This window comes from Conger conger, chromosome 5, assembly GCF_963514075.1.
Source record: "Conger conger chromosome 5, fConCon1.1, whole genome shotgun sequence".
NCBI classification, from domain to species: Eukaryota; Metazoa; Chordata; class Actinopteri; order Anguilliformes; family Congridae; genus Conger; species Conger conger.
The window spans coordinates 35,298,828-35,321,616 of NC_083764.1; the positions used below are offsets into that span (position 1 = coordinate 35,298,828).

The following is a 22,789-nucleotide window of genomic DNA, read 5'->3' on the forward strand; positions in this document are numbered from 1 at the left end:
ATGAACATGACAATTAAAAATATAATACATTTAGTTAAATTAGTTGGCAATTAGCAATTTTGTTTTATATTTGTTTTATATTTATATACAACATCCACTGGCTTCCTATTGCCGCACGCATCCGTTTCAAGGCCCTAGTGTTGGCATTTCAGGCTGCTAAGGGGACTGCCCCACCTTACATACAATCCCTGATCACTCCCTACTCCCCAGCTAGACCACTCTGGTCTGCCAGCTCTGGTCGCCTTACGGTTCCCTCTCTACGTGCACCTGGCGGTCGAGCTGCACGTTCACGCCTGTTTTCCGTTCTGGTTCCTCAGTGGTGGAATGACTTGCCTACCACTGTCAGAACAGCAGAATCTCTCCCCCTATTTCGACGCAGACTCAAAACCCACCTTTTCAAACTCTACCTTAGTCCTCCCTCCTGATTTCCCCTGGCCCTCCTTTCTGATATCCCTATCCTTGTCTAACCCCCCCCCCCCCCCCCCAAAAAAAAAGAAAAGAAAAAAAAAAGGCACTTCTGATGACAACTATGTTTAGAACAGCATTTCCTGTGTATTTTGCTAGTTTCTGGATGTGATGCTCTGACTTATGGTAGAACCTATGCACTTGTAAGTCGCTTTGGATTAAAAGCGTCTGCCAAATGACTAAAATGTAAATGTAAATGTAAAACAACATCTTGTTTCAGTAGGCTACCTCAGTTCATTTTCAGGTCATGCTCTTTAAAATGTATACAAATAGGCTATATTTAATTATCAGAGTAAAAGAGAGGAGCTTGATTATCTTGTAGTAAATAAGTGTTTTCCCAGGATAAACACAGACATCACACAATACTGACAACATAACACTTTATGTTTTTTTCGTTTTATGTGTGGCTCTTTTTTCATTTGAAAGAAACATTAAATAAATCTTATTTGAAAAATGTTTAATTTACGTTGGCTGCAGACTGACTTATTTTTACATTACGTTACATTACGTGGCATTTAGCAGACGCTCTTATCCAGAGCGACGTACAACAAAGTGCAAATCAAACACAAGAACACGTGCAAAAGTGGACCTGAGAGGACAGTACAGTTCCGAGTCCTAGTGTAAACATACAGAAATTCAGAACCCTTGAAGAGTTGTTTGGAGCTGTACAGTATAAAACAGAGCTTTAGGCTATTAAGATTCAAATAATTTGAAGACGATGCATACAAAACTGCAGTGGGCTATACGCTATCCGTATCCTTTTCTTGAAATGAATGTTAAATAGCTCTGCATTCCGACACTGATATCCATTACGCACCATATCGCACAATATACTGGTTTCCCGTTTCCACTTCATTCAATCCGAAGAGAAACCCCCACAAATGTTCTGTTTGTTTGGTGGGACTGTACGACCTAGGTTAAACTATACTAACCACTAAGCTATCAGTGATGGTTTTCAGAATGTATTATGATACAACAATTATCACCTTACCATCTGGGTTTGATATTGTCTCCAGTGGAGGCATGTCGGTGTCTCCGTCAGGTATAATTCCTGACAGAGAGGTCTCCCCAATAATGCCAGCGATGCGCTCGTCAGCAGGTGATATTTGTGCCTGTGAGCCTCCTCCTCCTGTGGCTGATGCATGTTTTTTTGTGCGCTTATGCGTTTCTTTGCCTCCAGTTTCATGTCAAACCATTTACGTTTAACCTCGGATATGGTTCTATTGTCTACAGAGGCAACATTAACAGCATCTGTCACCTCCTTCCAGGCCTTCGCTTTGCCTGTCCCTGTCACAACACCACTACTGATAGAAGAAAATCCATCCATCCATCCATCCATTATCTGAACCCGCTTATCCTGAACAGGGTCGCAGGGGGGCTGGAGCCTATCCCAGCATACATTGGGCGAAAGGCAGGAATACACCCTGGACAGGTCGCCAGTCCATCGCAGGGCACACGCACCATTCACTCACACACTCATGCCTACGGGCAATTTAGACTCTCCAATCGGCCTAACCTGCATGTCTTTGGACTGTGGGAGGAAACCGGAGTACCCGGAGGAAACCCACGCAGACACGGGGAGAACATGCAAACTCCGCACAGAGAGGCCCCGGCCGACGGGGATTCGAACCCAGGACCTCCTTGCTGTGAGGCGGCAGTGCTACCCACTGCACCTGATAGAAGAAAATAAAATATTTTTTGACCAATAAAATATATTTCACCCAAGATGATTTCGATCTCTGCTTCGGAAAAGTTTTTATTTTTTTTATTTTTATTTCTCTCTCTTTCCTTGTTTGCGCCATGATGACTGACAGGTGGACTGGATGCGTCTACACCTCCTTATATGGCAATCATTGTCTATTTATGGGCGGGGATTTATGCTAATTGCTGATTACCGGGAGCGCGCTTTCACTTTACGATGGATTGGCATTCATGATCATACACACGAGTTTATGATCAGATCTGAGTTTCCCGCGGCGTTCATGAATCCGGAGTAGGTTTTTAGTAGCATGGACGTTTATGTGCAAATCTGCACATAGACTTACTAACGTTTCATGAATGAGACCCAATGAGCCCACATAGGAGCTTCTCTGTATCAGTAATGCAGTTGCATAAAAAATGCATTACCCCCAACCGTGTGTAAGAAAATTCAGTATAACTTCTGCTCAGCAAAGAACTGACTATGGGCATGTTATTGAGGTGATGACAGAAAAGCGAATTACATTACATTTCCAACAGTGTATAGTTTGTTGCTTGCATTAAACAACACAGCATTTTTTCACCTGCAGAACAAAACCATAACATTTTCAATGCGCACACTGAGCATAGGCAACATAACGAGACAGGCAAGGCAGGCAATTGTCTGTTCCTAAGCCCCATCCACTCTAGCAAACACGGTCAAAACATTCCTTCAAGCTTCCCATACAATTAAGCCAGCTGCCACAATAAATCAGTGAATGTATACCAACAAAGTGACGTGGGGTGACCCAGGACGCCCTGTATTCTGCCCTAAAGAATCTTCTTGCCCAAGATTCGGAGTGAGAGAGAACTCTGGCAGTCATCCAGAATTCATTGAACCATTGTTACATCCATTCTATTTCATCCTTCCAGACCAGTCTAAACCACTGGATGATACATGTCAAGCTATAAGGCCAGAAGAAGTCATGCCCCACAGCATTAGTGGGGAACATGCATGGTGATGGCCAGATAGCCGCAGCACATGTCACCCAGTGGAGCCCCTTTCCTGGTAGCCGCAGCACATGTCATGCCCCTTTCAAGATTGCCCATGATGTGGAAATACTCCCATGGAATGATCTTTCACACCATTCCATGGAAATACTCCCATGGAATGATCTTTCACACCTAAAGCAAAGGGGAACCCTTACTCTTATACATTTGAGAGATCACATCCACTATTAATTACATTACATTAGAGCAATGGCATTTGGCAGATGCTCTTATCCAGAGTGAGGTACAGTTGATTAGATTAAGCAGGAGACAATCCTTCTCTGGAGCAATGCAGGGTTAAGGGCCCTGCTCAAGGTCCCAATTGCTGTGCTAATGTTATTGTGGCTACCCCGGAGATCAAACCACTGACCTTGTCAGTCCCAGGCATGTACCTTAACCACTACGTGACAGGCCACCTCTATTCAGTGGAAAAGTCGCAGGTTGGAGACTTTTCCATTGAGAATTATTATAGCTGCTGATGTTGCCTTTTGTTTGTCTTACAAAATGCTTTGTTTATCTGTATTCACCATTGGCCTCAGGGAAGGCAGTTAGAGTTTCATCTGGTGGGGAGGGAGGCCATAGAAGGTTTCATAGCAGGTATGCAGTTAACAGTTAACCCATTCTCTGTCTTCTGCTGTCAGTAGTCTGGTGGGCGTGGGTTTGCTGAGGGAGGCAGGCAAGCTTTATCTGTAAGTGCCTCCCAGCTTGCTAGGTAGCTGTCGTATCCAGAATGAGGAGGTAAGGGATGCCTGATGTTCAGAAACTCCCCTTCACCTGTCATCTGTTCCTGCCGCCTATCACATCATTGGTCCAGTCTTCAGCAAGTCCCAGGCCTGCTCCCTGCTCCCTGCCTTCCTTCGACCTTCCTGGCACCACTCCCCCAAGGGGACATCTCTGTTCTCGCTGTCTGCTCCTGAGACTCTGGCCATGGAGAAGTACATTGGTGAGTCCCTTGCTGCTGGTCTGATCCATCTGTTCTCTTTGCCCGCTGGTGCTGGATTATTGTTTGTGGAGAAGTCACTCCGTCCCTGTATCGAGTACTGAGAGCTGAACGAAATCACCAGGAAGAACTGCTACCCCATCCCGCTGATCTCCTCTGCCTTCTCCTCCCTTCAGAATTGCACCAAGAATTGCACCCTTGAAGTATTTCACCAAGCTAGACCTTCATAACACCTATCACTTCGTCCAGATTCGCAAAGGGGAGGAGTGGAAGACGGCCTTCAACACCCCTAATGGCCACTAGGTGTTCCAGGTCATGCTTTTCTACCTCACTAATGCTCCAGTGGTCTTCCAAATCCTTATCAACAACGTCTTGAGAGACATGATTTCCAAGTTAGTCTTGATCTACCTACCCCCTTAAAGAGCTCCCGATAATAAGATGCACCCCTGTGCCTTCTTCTCTCGCCATCTGACACCCACGGAGAATAACTACAATGTTGGCGACTGCAAGCTTCTCGCCGTCAAGTTAGCATTCGAAGAGTACCTCAGGTTGGCCAAGAGACTCAAGCCCCGCCAGGCCCGGTGGTCCCTGTTCTTCAACAGATACAACTTTAAACTCACCTAAACTCCAAGAATGTCAAGCCTGACGTACTCTCCCAGTTGTATTCACTTCCTTGAGTTGACGAAGTGCCAGCCACCATTCTGCCTCCCAGTACCCTCTTCGCTGCTGCCCAGCTGGATCGTCAGCATGGTGGATGAAGCCCTGAGGAGCTGTCCAGCCCCTGACAACACTTCTGTTTGTGCTGGAAGCTGTCCTGGAAGGTCCTGGAGTAGGCTCACTTCCTCTCTCGCCTGTCATACCTGGGGTCAGCTGCATGCTGGCTCTCCTGGGCCACTATTTCTACCGGCTATCTGTCAAGGAAGACACAGCTGAGTTAATCGCTGCATGTCCCTAGTGCGCTCGATGAAAGGCTAGCAACCAGCGGCCTCAGGGCCACCTCCAGCCACTATTTATGTTGCATCAGTCCTGGTCTCATGCCGCCCTGGTACCGGCATGCTGGTCGCCAAGGGAATGTCTGTGGTCCTCACCATTGTAGACCAGTTTTCAAAGTTTGTTCACTTTGTAGCATTGCTCAAGCTACCCTCCTCCAAAGAGACATCAGAGGTCCTGTTCCTCCATGTCTTCTGTTTGTACTGTCTGCCCCTGGAGGTGTCCATAGACTATGGGCCTCAGTTTTCCAGTCGCTTTTGGAAATCGTTCTGCACACTCATCAGTGCCAAAGTGCAGTTGTCCTCCGGCTTCCACCCCCAGACCAATAGACAAACCAAGAGGATGAATCAGGAGTGGAGAAGTCCCCGGTTTCCTGTGTCGGCTCTGCATCTGCAACTGCCGATACAACGCGCCCACAAAGCCTGGAAGAAGGCCTGCACTACCCTCCTACGCCATGTGCCGGAGATGAAGAGGTTTGGGGTCCGCCACAATCGTCCTGCTCTCTGCTACTCTGCTGGCCAAAAAGGTTTGGCTCTCATCCCGAGACATTCTTAACCACTCAAATCACCTGCCTGGACCCCACCCTAAGGTCATGGATTGCAGTAGCGGACAGATCCTGGAGCTACAAATGAATCCCCCTGACATACCTGTATATATACACAAGACAAATGGGCTAAACAGATAATCCAGAAATAGAACACAGGTGAAAACAATGAATGATGTAATGGAACTATGGAGCGGGAGTGCAGACAAAAATATAACATTTTATACACTTTATACATTTTATATATTTTATAATAATAACAAATGCCAAAGACAGACAGCAAACATGGGATATGACAATTAGGAAGTTATTAGACTTTTTTTCTTTACTTATTCTTCTGCTGATGTAGCCTATCCACTTCTTCAGAAATATGAGGTAATTGCAGTGCATTGCCGGTAACAAGCCGCGTAAACATTCCATCAGCTGTCCGCGTCTTAAAATATGCAGTGTTAAGTCACAGAGCTATTACAAAGTAGCAAACAAAACAATGTCCACTGAAGGGGATCGAGGAAATAACTTAACAGAAGTGGGAATCGTAGAATTTTTAAATAGCCTGTAGACAGGAAAGGTCAATTAATAAATAAATAAGTAGACTCACCTTGTTCCAGACACCAAGTTAGCTCACGATGTTATGAACAGTGTAAATTTCATGAGGAATAAATAAGAAATGAGCCTACTTCCAGTGACAGCATGGTGGGGAAGCTGTTGCTAACAAGAGACTATGAACAGGGCAGGCTTATACTGCTCAGCCAAAAGTGTTCCTTGTAAAATTGTTCACACACATACACACATCATTTTATATAGATGCTATCAGTTTTTAATTAAGATTTACCAGATAAAGATGTAAGAGAAATTTTCCTGCATAACAGAGTGCAAAACTGAAGTAATTGTGCTTCAGGTGCTGTTCGGAGCATCGTAAATAGGTGTTTGGAACATTATGAGCGTACAAAGTTCTATAATTATTGGTCCAGTTCACATGAGTCCAAGTGTTTTAGTGTTGTGGATAGCCAATAAGCAACCATAATCATAAACCACATTCATCAGGAGAAAAACTACCATTCAATGGATGTTAACTTCTGGTGGAAGTTCCCTATGTTCAGTTCGGAACATAGTAAGTAGGCTCAGTATTCCACAGCTGGATAATGCCATTCTTTTATTGCCTTTTACCAATATGTGCTCTTTACACAAGGATGTTTTCACCTTCACTTGCACTCGCAGCTGTCATTTTCTTCCATCCTGCCCTTTACAACCCAAAAAATAAAAATGGTGGAGCAAGTACCTACTGAGTTGAACTGTGATGTTCTGATTATTTGGACTTTGGGTCAATCATCATGTTGAGAACGGCCGCAAGAGCGCACATTATGGTCTCTCTTTGAAATATATTGGTGTAGTGAAACAAAAACAAGCGGGGGTGCTGTTTTCCCGGAACAGACATGATTGAACTTTGTGTACTCCACAAAGGGAACGGCCTTAAAGGAACCTCCTCTTCAGTACACATGCTTATTCTTGCGATTAACTTATCAGCTAATTGCATGGCAGCAGTGCAATGGATAAAATGATGCATGATTGTTGGTGCCAGACAGGCTAGTTTGTGTATTTCTGTACCTGCTGATCTTTCTGTACCTGCTGATTTTCATGCGCAACTCTAGAGTTTACTCAGAATAGTGCAAAAAAACTAAACGGGATGTGGTAGAACACATGTATATCTCTTACTTTACACATACATTCTTGGTAATCAGTTTCTGGAGGTTCTGAGCACAAGCCTGTCTTGGGGAGATCTGACCCAGAGATGCCATATGAGGGTGCTGTGGCACAGTTGAGGTCAGTTAGGAATGAAGGAGCAAGGAATGAGCCAGTAGGATACTCCAGAAGGAAGGAAGCACAAGCTAATCTTTTGTGATTCCATCCTCACATCCTTTCCTTACTGTTTTTTCTTGCATTCTCCAATCGGTGGAGCTAGGAGTGAGCTATGGAAACACAGAGGTAAAAATAATTGATAGGAAAGAGCCCCTGTCTTTCCAAACAATGGGGTATTCCTAGAGGCTATCTTGTTCCCCTTAACAGGCACAGGTAGGGAAATATTCTCCTTACAGTGTCCTAAATCTGATGGAAAATCTGGCTTTCAAACATTTTGCAGATAATGCAGAATTCATGTACACCCCTTTTATTGAAATTTAAATTATTTAAGCTTCTTAAATACAGCAGTGACTTGATTTATTTTTTTGAATTACACATGATAATTATTGCGTAGTTGCTTTATCCTTCCGAAAACAAGCGTTTATATAGAACCGTTTTCGTCGCTTGCAAAAACTTTTATTTTGAAATAAGAAACAGAAAATAACTTCGTGGTGGTTACTTCATCAAATAAGCTTGATTGTTTACATTTTCTTGCTTCGGCTTGGCTATATCCTCCCACCAACGCACAATATTTGCTTTATTTTATAAAGATTCATAATGGGTATAACAAAACTTTCTGACTTAATCCGCAATGAAGCACCCAGTGCCATCTCTTACAAGGAAATAAGTGACTACACAGGTCAGTCGTGCGAAAGAGGTCGCTTCCTCAGCGACAGCTACAGTAATTCTGTGAGCCAGCTAACTTGGATTACATGACAAAATGATTTGCGAAAAGCTGATATGTACACAATAGATATAATGTATGAAATAATGTACGAAATACCGCTACGGATCACAGGACACTTGCCTAATATTAGGCTAAACGAAAGAATGTTGCGAAATATCCTTAACGCACTAGCTAAAAACAGCTAGACTTAAATTATCTAAAATTTTCTGTTTGAACTGGCTAAATTAGCACACATTTCTTCTTTTCATCTGAGTCACTTTTTTGTTAAAGTGAGATAGCATTCGTTAGTTTGCGATCAACCACGATTTAAAATACTGGTCGAAACTTGAATTGCCTAGATGTAATAAAACATTTGAGATTGAGATTAAATGTATTTGAAGGCTAATAAATCTGACCCAATCTGAATGTTTTTATTTGTGTTCTCTGAGGTTTTATGGCTGTAGTGTGTGAAGTGCACCTGTCATGCTGTATCAATATTGCATTGGACTTTCAAGACCATGTGTTATTTTCATAGTAGGAGATACATACATTTCTGGTAGAATTGCTGTGATTTTAGTCGTTTTCATTCTGTTGAGATTGAGTTTTTACCTTGGGAGTCACAGTTGTTATACTGCCCAAGATTTATCATTTGGCTCTTTATAACCTACATGCTTATGTATATATTAAAGAAAATAACATTTTAGGCAATCAGTGGTCCATTTATTTAGTGGGTGGGTTGCTGAAAATAACAAATGAAGGTAGCTAATACTTAAATTATTTATTAAGGAGGTCTTTATACACTCAGTGAGCACTTTATTAGGTATTTATTTAGACATATTAAGTCCTCTGCTGCTGTAGCCTATCCACTTAGATGTTTGATGCATTGTGTTCAGAGATGCTCTTCTGCACACCACTGTTGTAATGTGTGGTTATTTATGTACTGTCACCTTCCTGGCAGCTTCGGCCCTTCTCCTCTGACATCTCTCATTAACAAGGCGTTTCTGTCTGCAGAACTGCTGCTCAGTGGATGTTTTTGGTTTTGTTGAACCATTCTCTGTAAACTCTGAGACTGTGGTGCGTAAAATTCCCAGGAAATCAGCAGTTTCTGAGATACTCAAACCAACTGGCACCAACAATCATTCCACAGTCAAAGTCACTGAGATCACATTTCTTCCCAATTCTGGCATGCTTTTATGCATTTAGTGGCAGGCACATGATTGGCTGATTACATATTTGCATTAACAACCTGGTGTACAGGTCTACCTGTTAAAGTGATCACTTACTGTATATCATTCAATACTTTGTGTGACAGCATTAGCAACAATCTCTTTTTCAGGAAAAGCCGTTGCTGTGGATGCATCCATTGTGCTCCAGCAGTTCCGCACTGCGATCCCAAGACTACATAACCGCAATGGAGTAAATCTGAGGTGAGGTTTCAGTGGTAATACATGGCAAATTCAAGTTCTTAACATAAATATGCCTATTAAATTCAGGCTACCACTGGCTGTGTATATTTTTTAATGTAGATGTACTTAAATGCTAATTTGAACCTTATTAAGAAGATTGCCTTGCTTTTCTTTTTCTCATTTGATTCAATGATAAAGAAGGTTGTGATGAATGCTTGTGGAGTAACAGGTTTGCCCTTCTGTTTTAGCCCCCTCACTGGCCTGTTCTTTCGGACACTGAGCTTTCTGGAGCATGACATTAAGCCCGTTTTCATATTTGATGGGCGTCCACCCGAACAGAAGAAGAGAGTGGTGAGTATTGAGTAATGCAATAAAATAAAAAACAAATTAAAAAAATACTGTGAAGATGCTTGCAAAAATGAAGAATATTTCAAAAAATAAAAAGAAATTATATAAAGAGCAGTAAGCAGTTAAAATTAGTATTTGTTGTGACCACCCTTTGCTTTTGAAATGGCATCAGTTCTAACTCTCAGGTAAACTGAAAATCGGCTGGTAGGTTGTTCCAAGCGTATTGCAGAACATGCTACAGTTCTTTTGCAGTTTTGCTTGTTTCTGGCTCACCGGGTAATCCCAGACTGCCTCGATCAAGTTTTATCTGAAAAGTGGTCTACTACTTTAAGTGTCGATATTAACTGATTTCCCCAAAAAATTCCCGGATTTTAAAAAAAGGACTGTTTGGATTAAACTGATTTTCACCCGGATTTTTTTATTTTCTTTTTGCTTTCACTCCGCATTTTTAATGTTTTTGGAATTAAAATCTATTATGGATTTGGTTCTCTGGACCATTGCTGTGAAAATAATAGCGACTGTAACCTGATTTCTGTTGTCTGTAAAATGCAGAGAAGGTGAGGTCCCCCCACACTCCTTTGTCACCCCACATTTTTGAAAATAAGAAACTGTTGTCATTAAAACAATGGTATCGTAAAATAGTTAAAGCAAACAGAACTGTTTTCGTTTTATCAACTTTCACCGCTAAAAAAATGATTGAATGCAGATAAATCTACTCTGGGTGTGCGACTTAAGGGGTAAAACTTCCTTAGTCTTTTGTATTAAAAAATGACTTCCTCATTATTATAGCAATGTTAGGCCTATTTCTTGTATACAGTACCCTCTAAAAGTATTGGAACAGCAATGTCAATTCCTTTGTTTTTGTAATGCACTGAATACATTTGGGGTTGATTAACATGAGACAGAATTTCTGCTTTTATTTCCTGGTATTTCCACCATGTGTTAAACTAATATTGCAGAATGCATTTATACTGAAATGAAATTATTTAAGCTTCTGAAATACTTAGAACATAGCTCCTTTGGTATCAGACCACCCATTTTTTAGTTGAGCAAAAGTATTGGAACAGAGAGTATTTAAGTAAATTAAATTGGGTAATATTTAATATACTGTAGCATATCCCTTGTTTTCAGTAACTGCTTCAAGTCTGCCTCACCAACTGCTTTTGTTCCTTGGTCAACCTGTATGCCAGTGGTTTCTTTCTTTTTCACGACATTCCAAGTTGTTGTAAAAGTTATCCCCAATGTTTTTGCAAAGGCTCTGATCGATTTCTCCTCTTTTCTAAGCTTGAAAATGGCTTGCTTTTCTCCCAAAGACAGTTCTCTGGTCTTCATGTAGGTTTATCTTTTCTAAAACAAATGCAATCTTAACAGAAAAAAACCCATGGCTAAAACCACAAGTAGATTTTCAGAACTATTTATTGTTTAACGAATCAATCTAACAGGACGCATCTGGGCAACAAGAAACACCTGTCAGTCACATGTTTTGCCAACTAAAAATCGGGTTGTCTGATACAAAAGGTGTTATGTTCTAAGTTGTTTTACAAATCTGGGAAATAAACCAGGAAATAAAAGCTGAAATTCAGATCTGTCATCTCATGCACATCTTTTGACCTCAAACTTAATTGTCTTAAGGGTATTGCAAAAACAAAGGAATTGTTCCAATACTTTTGTATGTCTGTATGTCACTGTGCAAATGCAATTCATTGTGCAGTTGAACTAGCAGATGCAATGTATCCAATCTCCCAGAATGTGTACTATCAATGTTCCATTAACAAAGCCTATGTGTAAAAGAAAGAACAATATTTAAAATGAAAATTAAATATTTATCCTGGAAATATGCATCATTGTAGTACGATTGACACCAGTTTTTTAAGGCGAGCCTTATTTGTGTCAACTAAAATACAAATACAAAAAATTATTTGTAACATTACATATTTTTTAAATATCAGATTTGTGCTTTTCTACTTTTGCACAGTACTGTATGTTGTAACTGTTAGAACAGAGCTTGTTCAGCTTGTTCGATTCAACCTCAAGAACCACTTAAGGAACTGTGAGCAAGAACTGTGACCTACTTCTTATTAATATGCAGCCTGACATGTGCTTTGTGGTTGAAACTGACCAGCTGATGTTCTGTCTCTGCAGCTAGAGAAAAGAGCCCAGGCTGCTGGCTGGTCAGGGTCCTATTGCTCCAGCTCAGGTGAGAGACATTACAGTATACCGCTTTTTCCACTTTAAAATGTTTATTTTAAAGCCATTTGAGTAATTATGAAATAAAATGGCTGGATTTGGAGATTGACCATATTTCATGTTAAACTTCCCCGACACTGTATAGCCGACATCTTGGTGTTGTGATAATGCCTATAGAATATTGCACATTATGAGGTTAATAATGTCTGAAAAACAATGATTAACCGTCATATAATGATGATAATAAAAATTTTATAATGTAATGATCAACAGTTTCCACTCAGAACCAGGACTGCAAGAGTCTCCTGCAGCATTTGGGTGTGCCTTATGTTCAAGTAAGTTTCCTATCTCCCAGCCTGAGGTTAACCCGTTTGGGCTCTTGTGCAAGGCCCGTAACCCTGCATTGCAATATCTCCTGCTTAGTCTAATCAACAGTATGTCGCTCTGGATAAGAGTGTCTGCCAAATGTCAATAATGTAATAATGTAATCCTCACCTATTTATATAGTGTTCTATTTAAGGCTTTATAACTCCGGATGTGAGCATCGCAGAGATGTGGAAATGGCTCAAATGAAGCAAGACAATTGTGAACACGATGTAACCATTCAAAAATGAAGTTTTTCTCTTTTAGTTCAGAATGAAATACTGTGAGTCACAAATGTAAAACAGGTAAAACTATACATTTCCTGGATCATAAATCCCTTGACCCTGAGTATGCAAAAGCTGAGCGTGATAGAACTCATAAAGATGAAGGGGTGGAAAAATGTGTGCATCCCTGGTTTCAATGTCTTTTACAATGAATCTGTATGTGATTGAAAGCAAACTTGAACTCTAAATGGTACAGAGTTAAACAAGAGACCCCTCTGCAAATTTTCAAGCAAGATTTATTTTTATTTTCATTTTTTCTGTTTATAAATAATAAAAAAAGGAATAATAACCCTTTTTGATTATTCTTTGTTACTTTTTAAAAAGATGATTACTACGGCCCAGACCCAGGTGATTTACTCGTTAGGGCTTCAATTAGTCTGGTGAGTATAATTCCAGGGCTGAAATTTTTATTCTGAAGTAACCCAATGCCTTCTAAAGTATCCAACTGCAGTAGCTGTTCTGTCTGGTGTTAACAAACATGGCTTCCTCTAAACAGTTGTCCAAGGATTTCAGAATGAAGATGGTTCATTTCCTCCAAGAAGGAGAAGGCTACAAAACGAAATGTTTCAAACAACCTATTTCCACTGTCAGAAACATTAGAAAATGGAAGATAAATGGAACAGTTGAAGGCAAGGCATGGTCTGGAAAAATTTCAGATAGAATGGCCGAGACCTGGTGAGAATTGCACACATCACTGCAAAAGAGTAGCAGACACAGTCTACCTGTTTACAGGACAACAATACTTTAAACAACAAAGACCTACATGGCAGAGTTGGCAGAAAGAATGACCTCAACACAAAATTAAGCATCTGAAGTATGCAAAAGAAAGCATTGAGAAGCCTGGAAGAATATGCTTTGGATTGACAAAACCAAAATTGAACTTTCTGTCCACCACCAAAGACGGTATGTTTGGCGAAAAAAGGGTAAAGCCTTTGTAGAAAATAACACCTTGCCAACTGTGAAGTATGGCGGTGGATCTCTCTCACAGAGAGAACAGTGACATGCCTGTGTCTCCTTACCCTCTCCCACAGAAAGCAGGTGGAGGTGGGTTGTGTGGCAGCTGGGGGCACAGGAAATATTGTGCGAGTTGAAGGAAGAATGGATTCCACCAAATATTAATACATTCTAGAGGCTAATGTTCAAAGGTCAGTCCAGCCATTGAAGTTGAAGAGAGGTTGGGTATTCCAGCAATACAATGAGCCAAAGCATACCTCAAAATCAACCATGAAGTACCTCCAGGAAAGACGGATACAGGTTTTGGAATGGCCCCCACAGTCCCCAGACTTGAATATTATTGAATTGTGGAGAGACCTCAAAAATGCCGTACATGCAAGGAGGCCGAAGAATATTTCTGAGCGAGAGGTATTCTGCCAGGAAGAATAGGGAAAAATTCAAAAAGCGAGAATTGAAACACTTAGCTGGCTACAGGAAGCCTTTACAAGCTGATGAGTTACAAAGTACTAACTGACAGGGTTTCAAAACTGTTGCACAGGACCTCTTTTATTTATTATTTTGAAACTAAGAAATAAAAATAAAAGTAATCTTGCTTAAAGATTTTAAGAAATGTATTGTGTCATGTTTAACGTTATACTATTTAGATATTTAGAGGTCAAGTTTGCTTCTGTTCACTTAGATATTAAAGGAGTGCTCTCTGGTTCGTAGATAAATGGCAAGCATACATATGCTGAAAGGGATGTGCTCATCATTATTTGTTCTTCGATTCTTATCAATGTTCAGAAGAACCAGAAAACGAAAAATCAGAAACAGGCCAGGGCTTGAGCTGGAGTGGGTGTGCAATCACTGAGGTGTAAATGCTGATGAAATGGAGCTATACAGTGGGGCAAAAAAGTATTTAGTCAGCCACCAATTGTGCAAGTTCTCCCACTTAAAAAGATGAGAGAGGCCTGTAATTTTCATCATTGGTACACTTCAACTATGAGAGACAGAATAGGGGGAAAGAATCCAGGAAATCACATTGTAGGATTTTTAATGAATTAATTGGTAAATTCCTTGGTAAAATAAGTATTTGGTCACCTACAAACAAGCAAGATTTCTGGCTCTCACAGACCTGTAACTTCTTCTTGAAGAGGCTCCTCTGTCCTCCACTCGTTACCTGTATTAATGGCACCTGTTTGAACTCGTTATCAGTATAAAAGACACCTGTCCACAACCTCAAACAGTCACACTCCAAACTCCACTATGGCCAAGACCAAAGAGCTGTCAAAGGACACCAGAAACAAAATTGTAGACCTGCACCAGGCTGGGAAGCCTGAATCTGCAATAGGTAAGCAGCTTGGTGTGAAGAAATCAACTGTGGGAGCAATTATTAGAAAATGGAAGACATACAAGACCACTGATAATCTCCCTCGATCTGGGGCTCCACGCAAGATCTCACCCCGTGGGGTCAAAATGATCACAAGAACGGTGAGCAAAAATCCCAGAACCACACGGGGGGACCTAGTGAATGACCTGCAGAGAGCTGGGACCAAAGTAACAAAGGCTACCATCAGTAACACACTACGCCGCCAGGGACTCAAATCCTGCAGTGCCAGACGTGTCCCTCTGCTTAAGCCAGTACATGTCCAGGCCCGTCTGAAGTTTGCTAGAGAGCATTTGGATGATCCAGAAGAGGATTGGGAGAATGTCATATGGTCAGATGAAACCAAAATAGAACTTTTTGGTAAAAACCCAACTTGTCGTGTTTGGAGGAGAAAGAATGCTGAGTTGCATCCAAAGAACACCATACCTACTGTGAAGCATGGGGGTGGAAACATCATGCTTTGGGGCTGTTTTTCTGCAAAGGGACCAGGACGACTGATCCGTGTAAAGGAAAGAATGAATGGGGCCATGTATCGTGAGATTTTGAGTGAAAACCTCCTTCCATCAGCAAGGGCATTGAAGATGGATGATGGGAAGGGGTGAAGGAAGATGGCTGCCACTGTTTTTCTCTGCACAGAGGCCTGTTACAATCCATCAAAAATCACCAAAATACAGGGCCATCTAGTCAAAATTAAATCATTGCTGTATGCACAGTATTGATTTACTTCCAATTTTTGGAAATCTTGACAATTTGGTGTTTTGGGATTAAGGACTAGGTTTTGGGAGTACATGGTGTTTGGCAACAGAGCAGTGTTTTCTTTGTTTTTTCTTCTCATTCAATTTGTGATCTACTTGGATCAAGATGGCGACTACAATCAAAGGGCTGGCGGGGGAATTGGGAGAGATTAGAAGCTCTCTCAACTTTATGTCTGAGGAGATCAGCAAAGTGGTGAAGCAACAACAAACCCTCACAGGCCTAATGGAGGAGATCCGTGAGCTGAAGGCAACAATTAAACAAAAAGACCAAAGGATGGAAATGCTTGAACAAAGGGTTGATGACTTGGAGCAGTATTCCAGAGCTGATGACCTTGTAATCACAGGGCTGGAGACCAAACATCGAAGCTACGCTAGGGCTGCTGACCCGGCTGGTGACCAGCTAGGTGAGGATGCATTACCTGAGGAGCTGCATACATTAGAGCAACAAGTTGTTCAATTCATGTCAAGTAAAAACATTTACCTGGAGAGTCACCAAATCTCAGCCTGTCACACTTTTCCTCGTAAGGATAAAAAAACCAAGCCTAAAATTCTTGTCAGGTTTGTAAACAGGAAGCACAAGGTGGAGATGTTAAAACAGGCCAAGAAGCTTAAAGGCACTGGGGTGTATGTAAGTGAACACTTGACAAAGAAAAATGCTGAATTAGCTTGGAATGGACGTATCTTGCGAAAGCTAAATAAAATCCAAGCAACCTGGACAAGGAATGGAAAAGTGTTCATATGATTAAATGGACCACCAGAGCAAGCTAAGGTGGTTGTGGTTAGACATCTGAGGGACTTGGATCAATACAAGTAACAGTGACAAGTGACTAACAATGAAGTTCTCTGTGGACATTTTTCTTTTTTCTTTTTTGAATCTTTTTTACCCTTATGGATTGGTAGATGAAGCATATATTTGCTTTTCTACTGAGGAAGATGATGATGAGGTTCTGAGAATGAATCTACTTTGGAATTTAAAAAGATTGACAGGACATAATTTATTATTTCTGATAAATGATTGATTCACTTAAGAGTCAAGTCTTTTCAAGATCTGAATTCACAGAACATAGAAGTTATGATTTTGAAGGTGATGTGGATCCGGAGAATCACGTTTTTAATCATATCAATGATTCTGGTAGATACTATACTGAGGAACAACTTAATGATAGTATTGAATTAGATAAGACATTTTCGTTAATACATTTCAATTGTAGAAGCTTACCTAAACATTTGACTAAAATCAATGAATATTTGGACACAATTAAAAGTAAATTTAAGTTGATAGCTTTATCTGAGACATGGATTAATAAAGAAAAAGATATTGATTTGCATATTAAGGGCTATGATTTATATGTTACCAGTAGAGCGAACAGGAGTGGAGGAGGTGTGGCTATCTATGTGGATAGCGACTTAAAATGCAGACCAGTGGAATGCATGACAGCTGTAATTGATGATTTAATGGAGTGTATTGCTGTGGAAATTGAATTTGAAAAAGTGAGAAATATTATTGTTGCATGTGTTTACAGGAAACCAGGATCAAATATAGAATCTTTTAAGGACAGTTTAGAAGAATTAATGAGTGGTTTAAATGATAACAAAACACTTATAATCTGTGGCGATTTCAATATCAACCTCTTAAAGATATCTACACATAAACAAACTTCAGATTTTGTGGATGCATTATATAGTAGAGGGCTGTACCCACTGATTACAAAGCCCAGTAGAGTAACCACATCTAGTGCAGCATTAATTGATAATCTTTTTACAAATGTCTTGGAGAATATTAACTGTGGGTTAGTAATAAATGATATAAGTGACCATTTACCGGTATTTGCAACATTCAATTATCAATTACTGAAAAAGAGAGCAGAAAATTGCCACAGATATATAAGAGTAAGGACTGATGAGGCAATTAATGCCTTCAGAAATGACCTCTTAAAACAAGAGTGGAGAGGGGTTTATACAGATGAGGTGAATTCTGCATATGATTCATTTTTACATTGTTATTTAGCTCTATATGATAAACACTGTCCAACAGTTTTATGTACGCACAAACATAGTTATAATAAAAGACCCTGGATAACAAAGGGTTTACAAAATGCATGTAAAAAGAAAAACAAACTTTACAGAGACTTCATCAAATCTAGAACAGAGACTGCTGGAAAAAAATGCAAGTTGTACAAAAATAAGTTAATCAGTATATTGAGACAAGAGAAAAAGAAATATTATAATAAAATGTTACATCTAAATAAAAACAATATTAAGGGTACATGGAATATCTTAAATACTATAATAGGGAACAAATGTGGATCAACGGATCTACCCAACCATTTTGTAAAGGACAATAAGGTGATTAAAAACATGAAGGAAGTGGTAAATGAATTTAATTCTTTTTTTGTAAATGCTGGGCCTAGTTTAGCAAATGACATTATAAAAAAACATGGACAAACAGAAAGTGGCTGGAAAGGGGAAAATAAGGTGATACAGTCAATGTTTCTAGGAGAGGTGAGAGAAAATGAAATAATTTCTGTGGTAGCTAAAACAAAAAACAAGACATCAACTGACAGTGATGGAATTGACATGAAAATAGTAAAAATGACTATTGATTGCATAGTCAAACCACTATGTTATGTTTGCAATCTTTCATTTAGAGCAGGTGCTTTTCCAGAGAGGATGAAAACAGCTAAGGTCACTCCATTATTTAAAGCAGGAGATAAACACAGTTTTAATAGTTATAGACCAGTATCATTGCTTTCCCAATTTTCAAAAGTGCTAGAAAAACTGTTTGTTCAAAAATTAGATAGTTTTATTGAAAACAACAATTTATTGAGTGAGAGTCAATATGGTCTTAGGACAAACCGGTCTACAGGTCTTGCAATAACGGAAATAATAGAAGAAATTACAACAGCAATTGATAGAAAGAAATTTACAATAGGGGTATTCATTGATTTAAAAAAAGCATTCGATACTATAGACCATTCGATTTTAATTTCTAAGTTAAATACATATGGGGTGAGAGGAGTTGTTCTAAAATGGTTAACTAGTTATTTAAACAATAGACAACAATATGTGCAATATGCTGGTAATACATCAGAATGTATGAAAATTGAATGTGGGGTCCCACAAGGTTCAGTTTTGGGGCCTAAACTTTTTGGTTTATATATAAATGACATCTGTGAAGTTTCAAAATTATTGAGGTTTGTGTTGTTCGCAGATGATACAAATTTCTTTTGTTCAGGAGATAATTTAAAAACTTTATCTGAAAATATTGGAAATGAAATGGTTAAACTTAAATCTTGGTTTGATGAAAATAAGTTATCGTTAAATTTGAAAAAAACTAAGTTTATGGTGTTTGCTAATAAAGAAAAGGATGACATCTCATTATCTATTGATGGAATTAACATTGAGAAAGTATCCGAGTTTAGGTTTTTGGGTGTAATAATGGATGAAAATTTGACATGGAAATCTCATATATCACATGTAAAAAAAAAGGTGTCCAAGAATATTTTTATTTTGAACAAAACGAAATATGTTTTAGATTGTAACACAATGAGAATGTTGTACTGTTCACTTATACTGCCTTATTTGTGTTATTGTGCAGAAGTGTGGGGTAACACATATATAAGCAATACAATGCCATTGCTTTTACTACAGAAAAGAGCAGTTAGAATTATTCAAATTTCAAGTCAAATTTAGAGAACATACTAATGGATTATTTGTTAAGGCACGGTTATTGAAACTCAAAGAGATAATTGAACAGCAGACATTATTAATTGTGTTCAAAGCTAAAAAGAGAGTATTGCCAAAGAATGTGCAAAAACTGTTTGCGTTTTCCTCAGAAGATGAAAATCATAGAAGGAGATTTGATTTTAAGCATCAAGTTGCTAGGACCACTTTAAAACAAATGTGTGTTTCTGTTAGCGGCGTCAAACTTTGGAATTCTCAACAGAAGGATTTAAAAGGTTGTACAGATATCTTTCAGTTTAAAAAAATGTATAAAGAAAGACAAATTAGACAATATGCATATGAAAATTAACTTTAAAATTAATGTTTTGAACTTGAATATGATTTCTATTTTACAGGTTATTTTGTTTTATGTTGTTGGAATTAAGGGTGTAGGTGATGGTGTGGGTGAAGGTGTAGGTTAATGGAAAAGGCAGACCATCTAAGAATGTTGTGTTCAAGTAAGGGGCAGACAAAAAATAAGAATTATATTCTTCTTTCTGCTCCTTTCCAATCATGAAAAGCATTAATTTGACAGATGTGTTGTGGACTTGTGTGTTAACTTTATATTGCAATGTGCATTTTCATGAAAGGAACAAATAAAAATGAAATGAAATGAAATGAAAAGATGAAACGTGGCTGGGTCTTTCAGCATGACAATGATCCCAAACACACCGCCCGGGCAACGAAGGAGTGGCTTCGTAAGAAGCATTTTAAGGTCCTGGAGTGGCCTAGCCAGTCTCCAGATCTCAACCCCATAGAAAATCTTTGGAGGGAGTTGAAAGTCCGTGTTGCCCAGCGACAGCCCCAAAACATCACTGCTCTAGAGGAGATCTGCATGGAGGAATGGGCCAAAATACCAGCAACAGTGTGTGAAAACCTTGTGAAGACTTACAGAAAACGTTTGACCTCTGTCATTGCCAACAAAGGGTATATAACAAAGTATTGAGATGAACTTTTGTTATTGACCAAATACTTATTTTCCACCATAATTTGTAAATAAATTCTTTAAAAATCAGACAATGTGATTTTCTGGATTTTGTTTTTTCTCATTTTGTCTCTCATAGTTGAGGTATACCTATGATGAAAATTACAGGCCTCTCATCTTTTTAAGTGGGAGAACTTGCACAATTGGTGGCTGACTAAATACTTTTTTGCCCCACTGTACCTGGCAGGCACCTGGAGATGCAGAGGCCTACTGTGCCCAGCTGGTGAAGGATGGGAAGGTGGATGCCGTGGCCTCTGAGGACATGGACACCATGGCGTTTGGGAGTGACCTGCTCATCCGCCAACTCAATGCTAAGAAGAACAGGTGAGGAAAGATGGGCATATCACTGTGCTTTCTGTGGGAGAGGGTAAGGAGACACAGACATGTCACTGTGCTCTCTGTGAGAGAGGGTAAGGCGAGAGATGTGTGTCACTGCTCTCTGTGGGAGAGGCTAAGGAGATACAGACATGTGACTGCGCTCTCTGTGAGAGAGGGTAAGGAGAGATGTGTGTCACTGCGCTCTCTGTGAGAGCAGGTAAGGAGAGAGTTGTGTCACTGTGCTCTCTGTGAAAGGGGGTAAGGAGACACAGGCATGCCATTGTGCTCTCTGTGAGTCTGGGGACCAATTTGATTTCTTGTGAAACATTGTGTGAGTGTTCTGAAACAAGGTAGTCAGATCATCTCAGTGAGTGCATTTTAGGGTGTGTTAATCAACTGTCCCTCTGGCACTGTCTCTATCCCCCTCCTATTTCAGCGAGGTCATGGAATACTCTCTGCCCAAGGTACTGGCTGCGCTGCAGCTGACATACAGAGAGGTTTGTTTCTCTATATTCTCCCACTTCCCTGTTAATGCTGTGGAAATGAATTGCTGTCCCAATTCACTACCAGCTCATACAGTACCAGTCAAAAGCTTGGACACACCTTGCCTTTTTCTGGCTTTTTTGATTAATGTTTTATTTGCACTCTTTTGTAATCAAACAATTACAAAGAAACAAATTCTCAGCTTTTATTAAACCATGGTTTTATACATTTTGGTTTCACCATGTAGTAATTACAGCACTTTATATACGTAGCCACCCTATTTCAATGTTTGAGACAAATTAACATAATGTCAAATAAAATAGTCATGTTTTGTATTTGGTTGCATATCCATTGCGTACCATAACTTTCTGATGTCTGTAAGCTATCAACACCACCAGTCTGGATATCTTATTTTCAGGTTGTCCTACAAGCGATACTATAACTCTTTGCATTTGAATGGATCTCTATGGGAATTGGGGAGTGGGACAAGATTCAGCTGTAAACTATGCTGATTTAGTATGGAATACATTTGTTGGCTAAATGGCTAAAAAGTCATCAAGGGACCGAGGTATCAAACCAGCCTCAAACAACTGTGTTGCTACTAGATATACAGTAGATACTTCACAGGCTGTTTCTCCTGAATAATTCAGGAGTTCAACAGGAAAATCAGTTAGGATAAATGTCCCTTGCCGCTCTACGTGAGCTGGCCAAACTCAGCCTTTATCGAACTCCAGTTCTTGGTGTGCAATTGCAATGAACTGAATTGAACAGCAAGGTTCACTGCATCTTCCCCCCTCAGATAACACACAGTGCAAACATTGTGTAGGGTCGTTGATATTATTGTTGTTATTATTATTACTATGATTTATATTGATATTATTATTATAGTAGTAGTATGCCTATTAGACCTGTGTCAAATACGTATTTCAAGTATCCCATGGCTTATATGCTGGCTGTAACAATATTGGAGCCTTGCACACAGTCTGTGGACAACAACAGCTTCACCATTCCTCTCATAAATTGATAGCTTAGTCACAAGCAACTGATTCAACTTTGTTTCATCAACATTAAGAACACAGCGTAGCATTTTGAGCTGTGAGTTCCACCTTGTGACAGTGGCAGGCTGCAATCGGTTTTTCCCCTCCAAGATGTCCGGTGTGGCAGTAGACTTGCAACTGCGAGCGACAATGGTGGATGCTTTTGGTAATCAGTGGAGTTTAGGCCATCTTTGATGGTGAGCTGAAGCGTGTGCAAAGCACCACTCATGCTTTGGAATGAAACCTTCAATATCAGTGGAGTTGATAGGTTGCAGACTGATCTCAGACATCACAGGTGCCATGATGCAAACAAACAAGCGTGGTTAATCTTAATCATAGTCAGTGGACTTT

General features: G+C 39.9%; 1 protein-coding gene across 3 annotated transcripts in view; it reads left to right on the forward strand.

Annotated features, from left to right (window-relative positions):
* The first annotated feature begins 8,008 nt into the window (after nt 1–8,008).
* zgc:110269 (probable flap endonuclease 1 homolog) overlaps nt 8,009–22,789 on the forward strand; it is a 35,203-nt gene continuing 20,422 nt past the window's right edge. For all 3 annotated transcript variants that reach the window (XM_061244182.1, XM_061244181.1, XM_061244183.1), the window contains exons 1-7: nt 8,009–8,202; nt 9,566–9,656; nt 9,884–9,986; nt 12,126–12,180; nt 12,444–12,505; nt 20,788–20,924; nt 21,355–21,415. In XM_061244182.1, the coding sequence (XP_061100166.1) occupies nt 8,121–8,202; nt 9,566–9,656; nt 9,884–9,986; nt 12,126–12,180; nt 12,444–12,505; nt 20,788–20,924; nt 21,355–21,415 (591 nt within the window). In that variant the 5' untranslated portion in view covers nt 8,009–8,120. The remainder of the gene's footprint in view (nt 8,203–9,565; nt 9,657–9,883; nt 9,987–12,125; nt 12,181–12,443; nt 12,506–20,787; nt 20,925–21,354; nt 21,416–22,789) is intronic.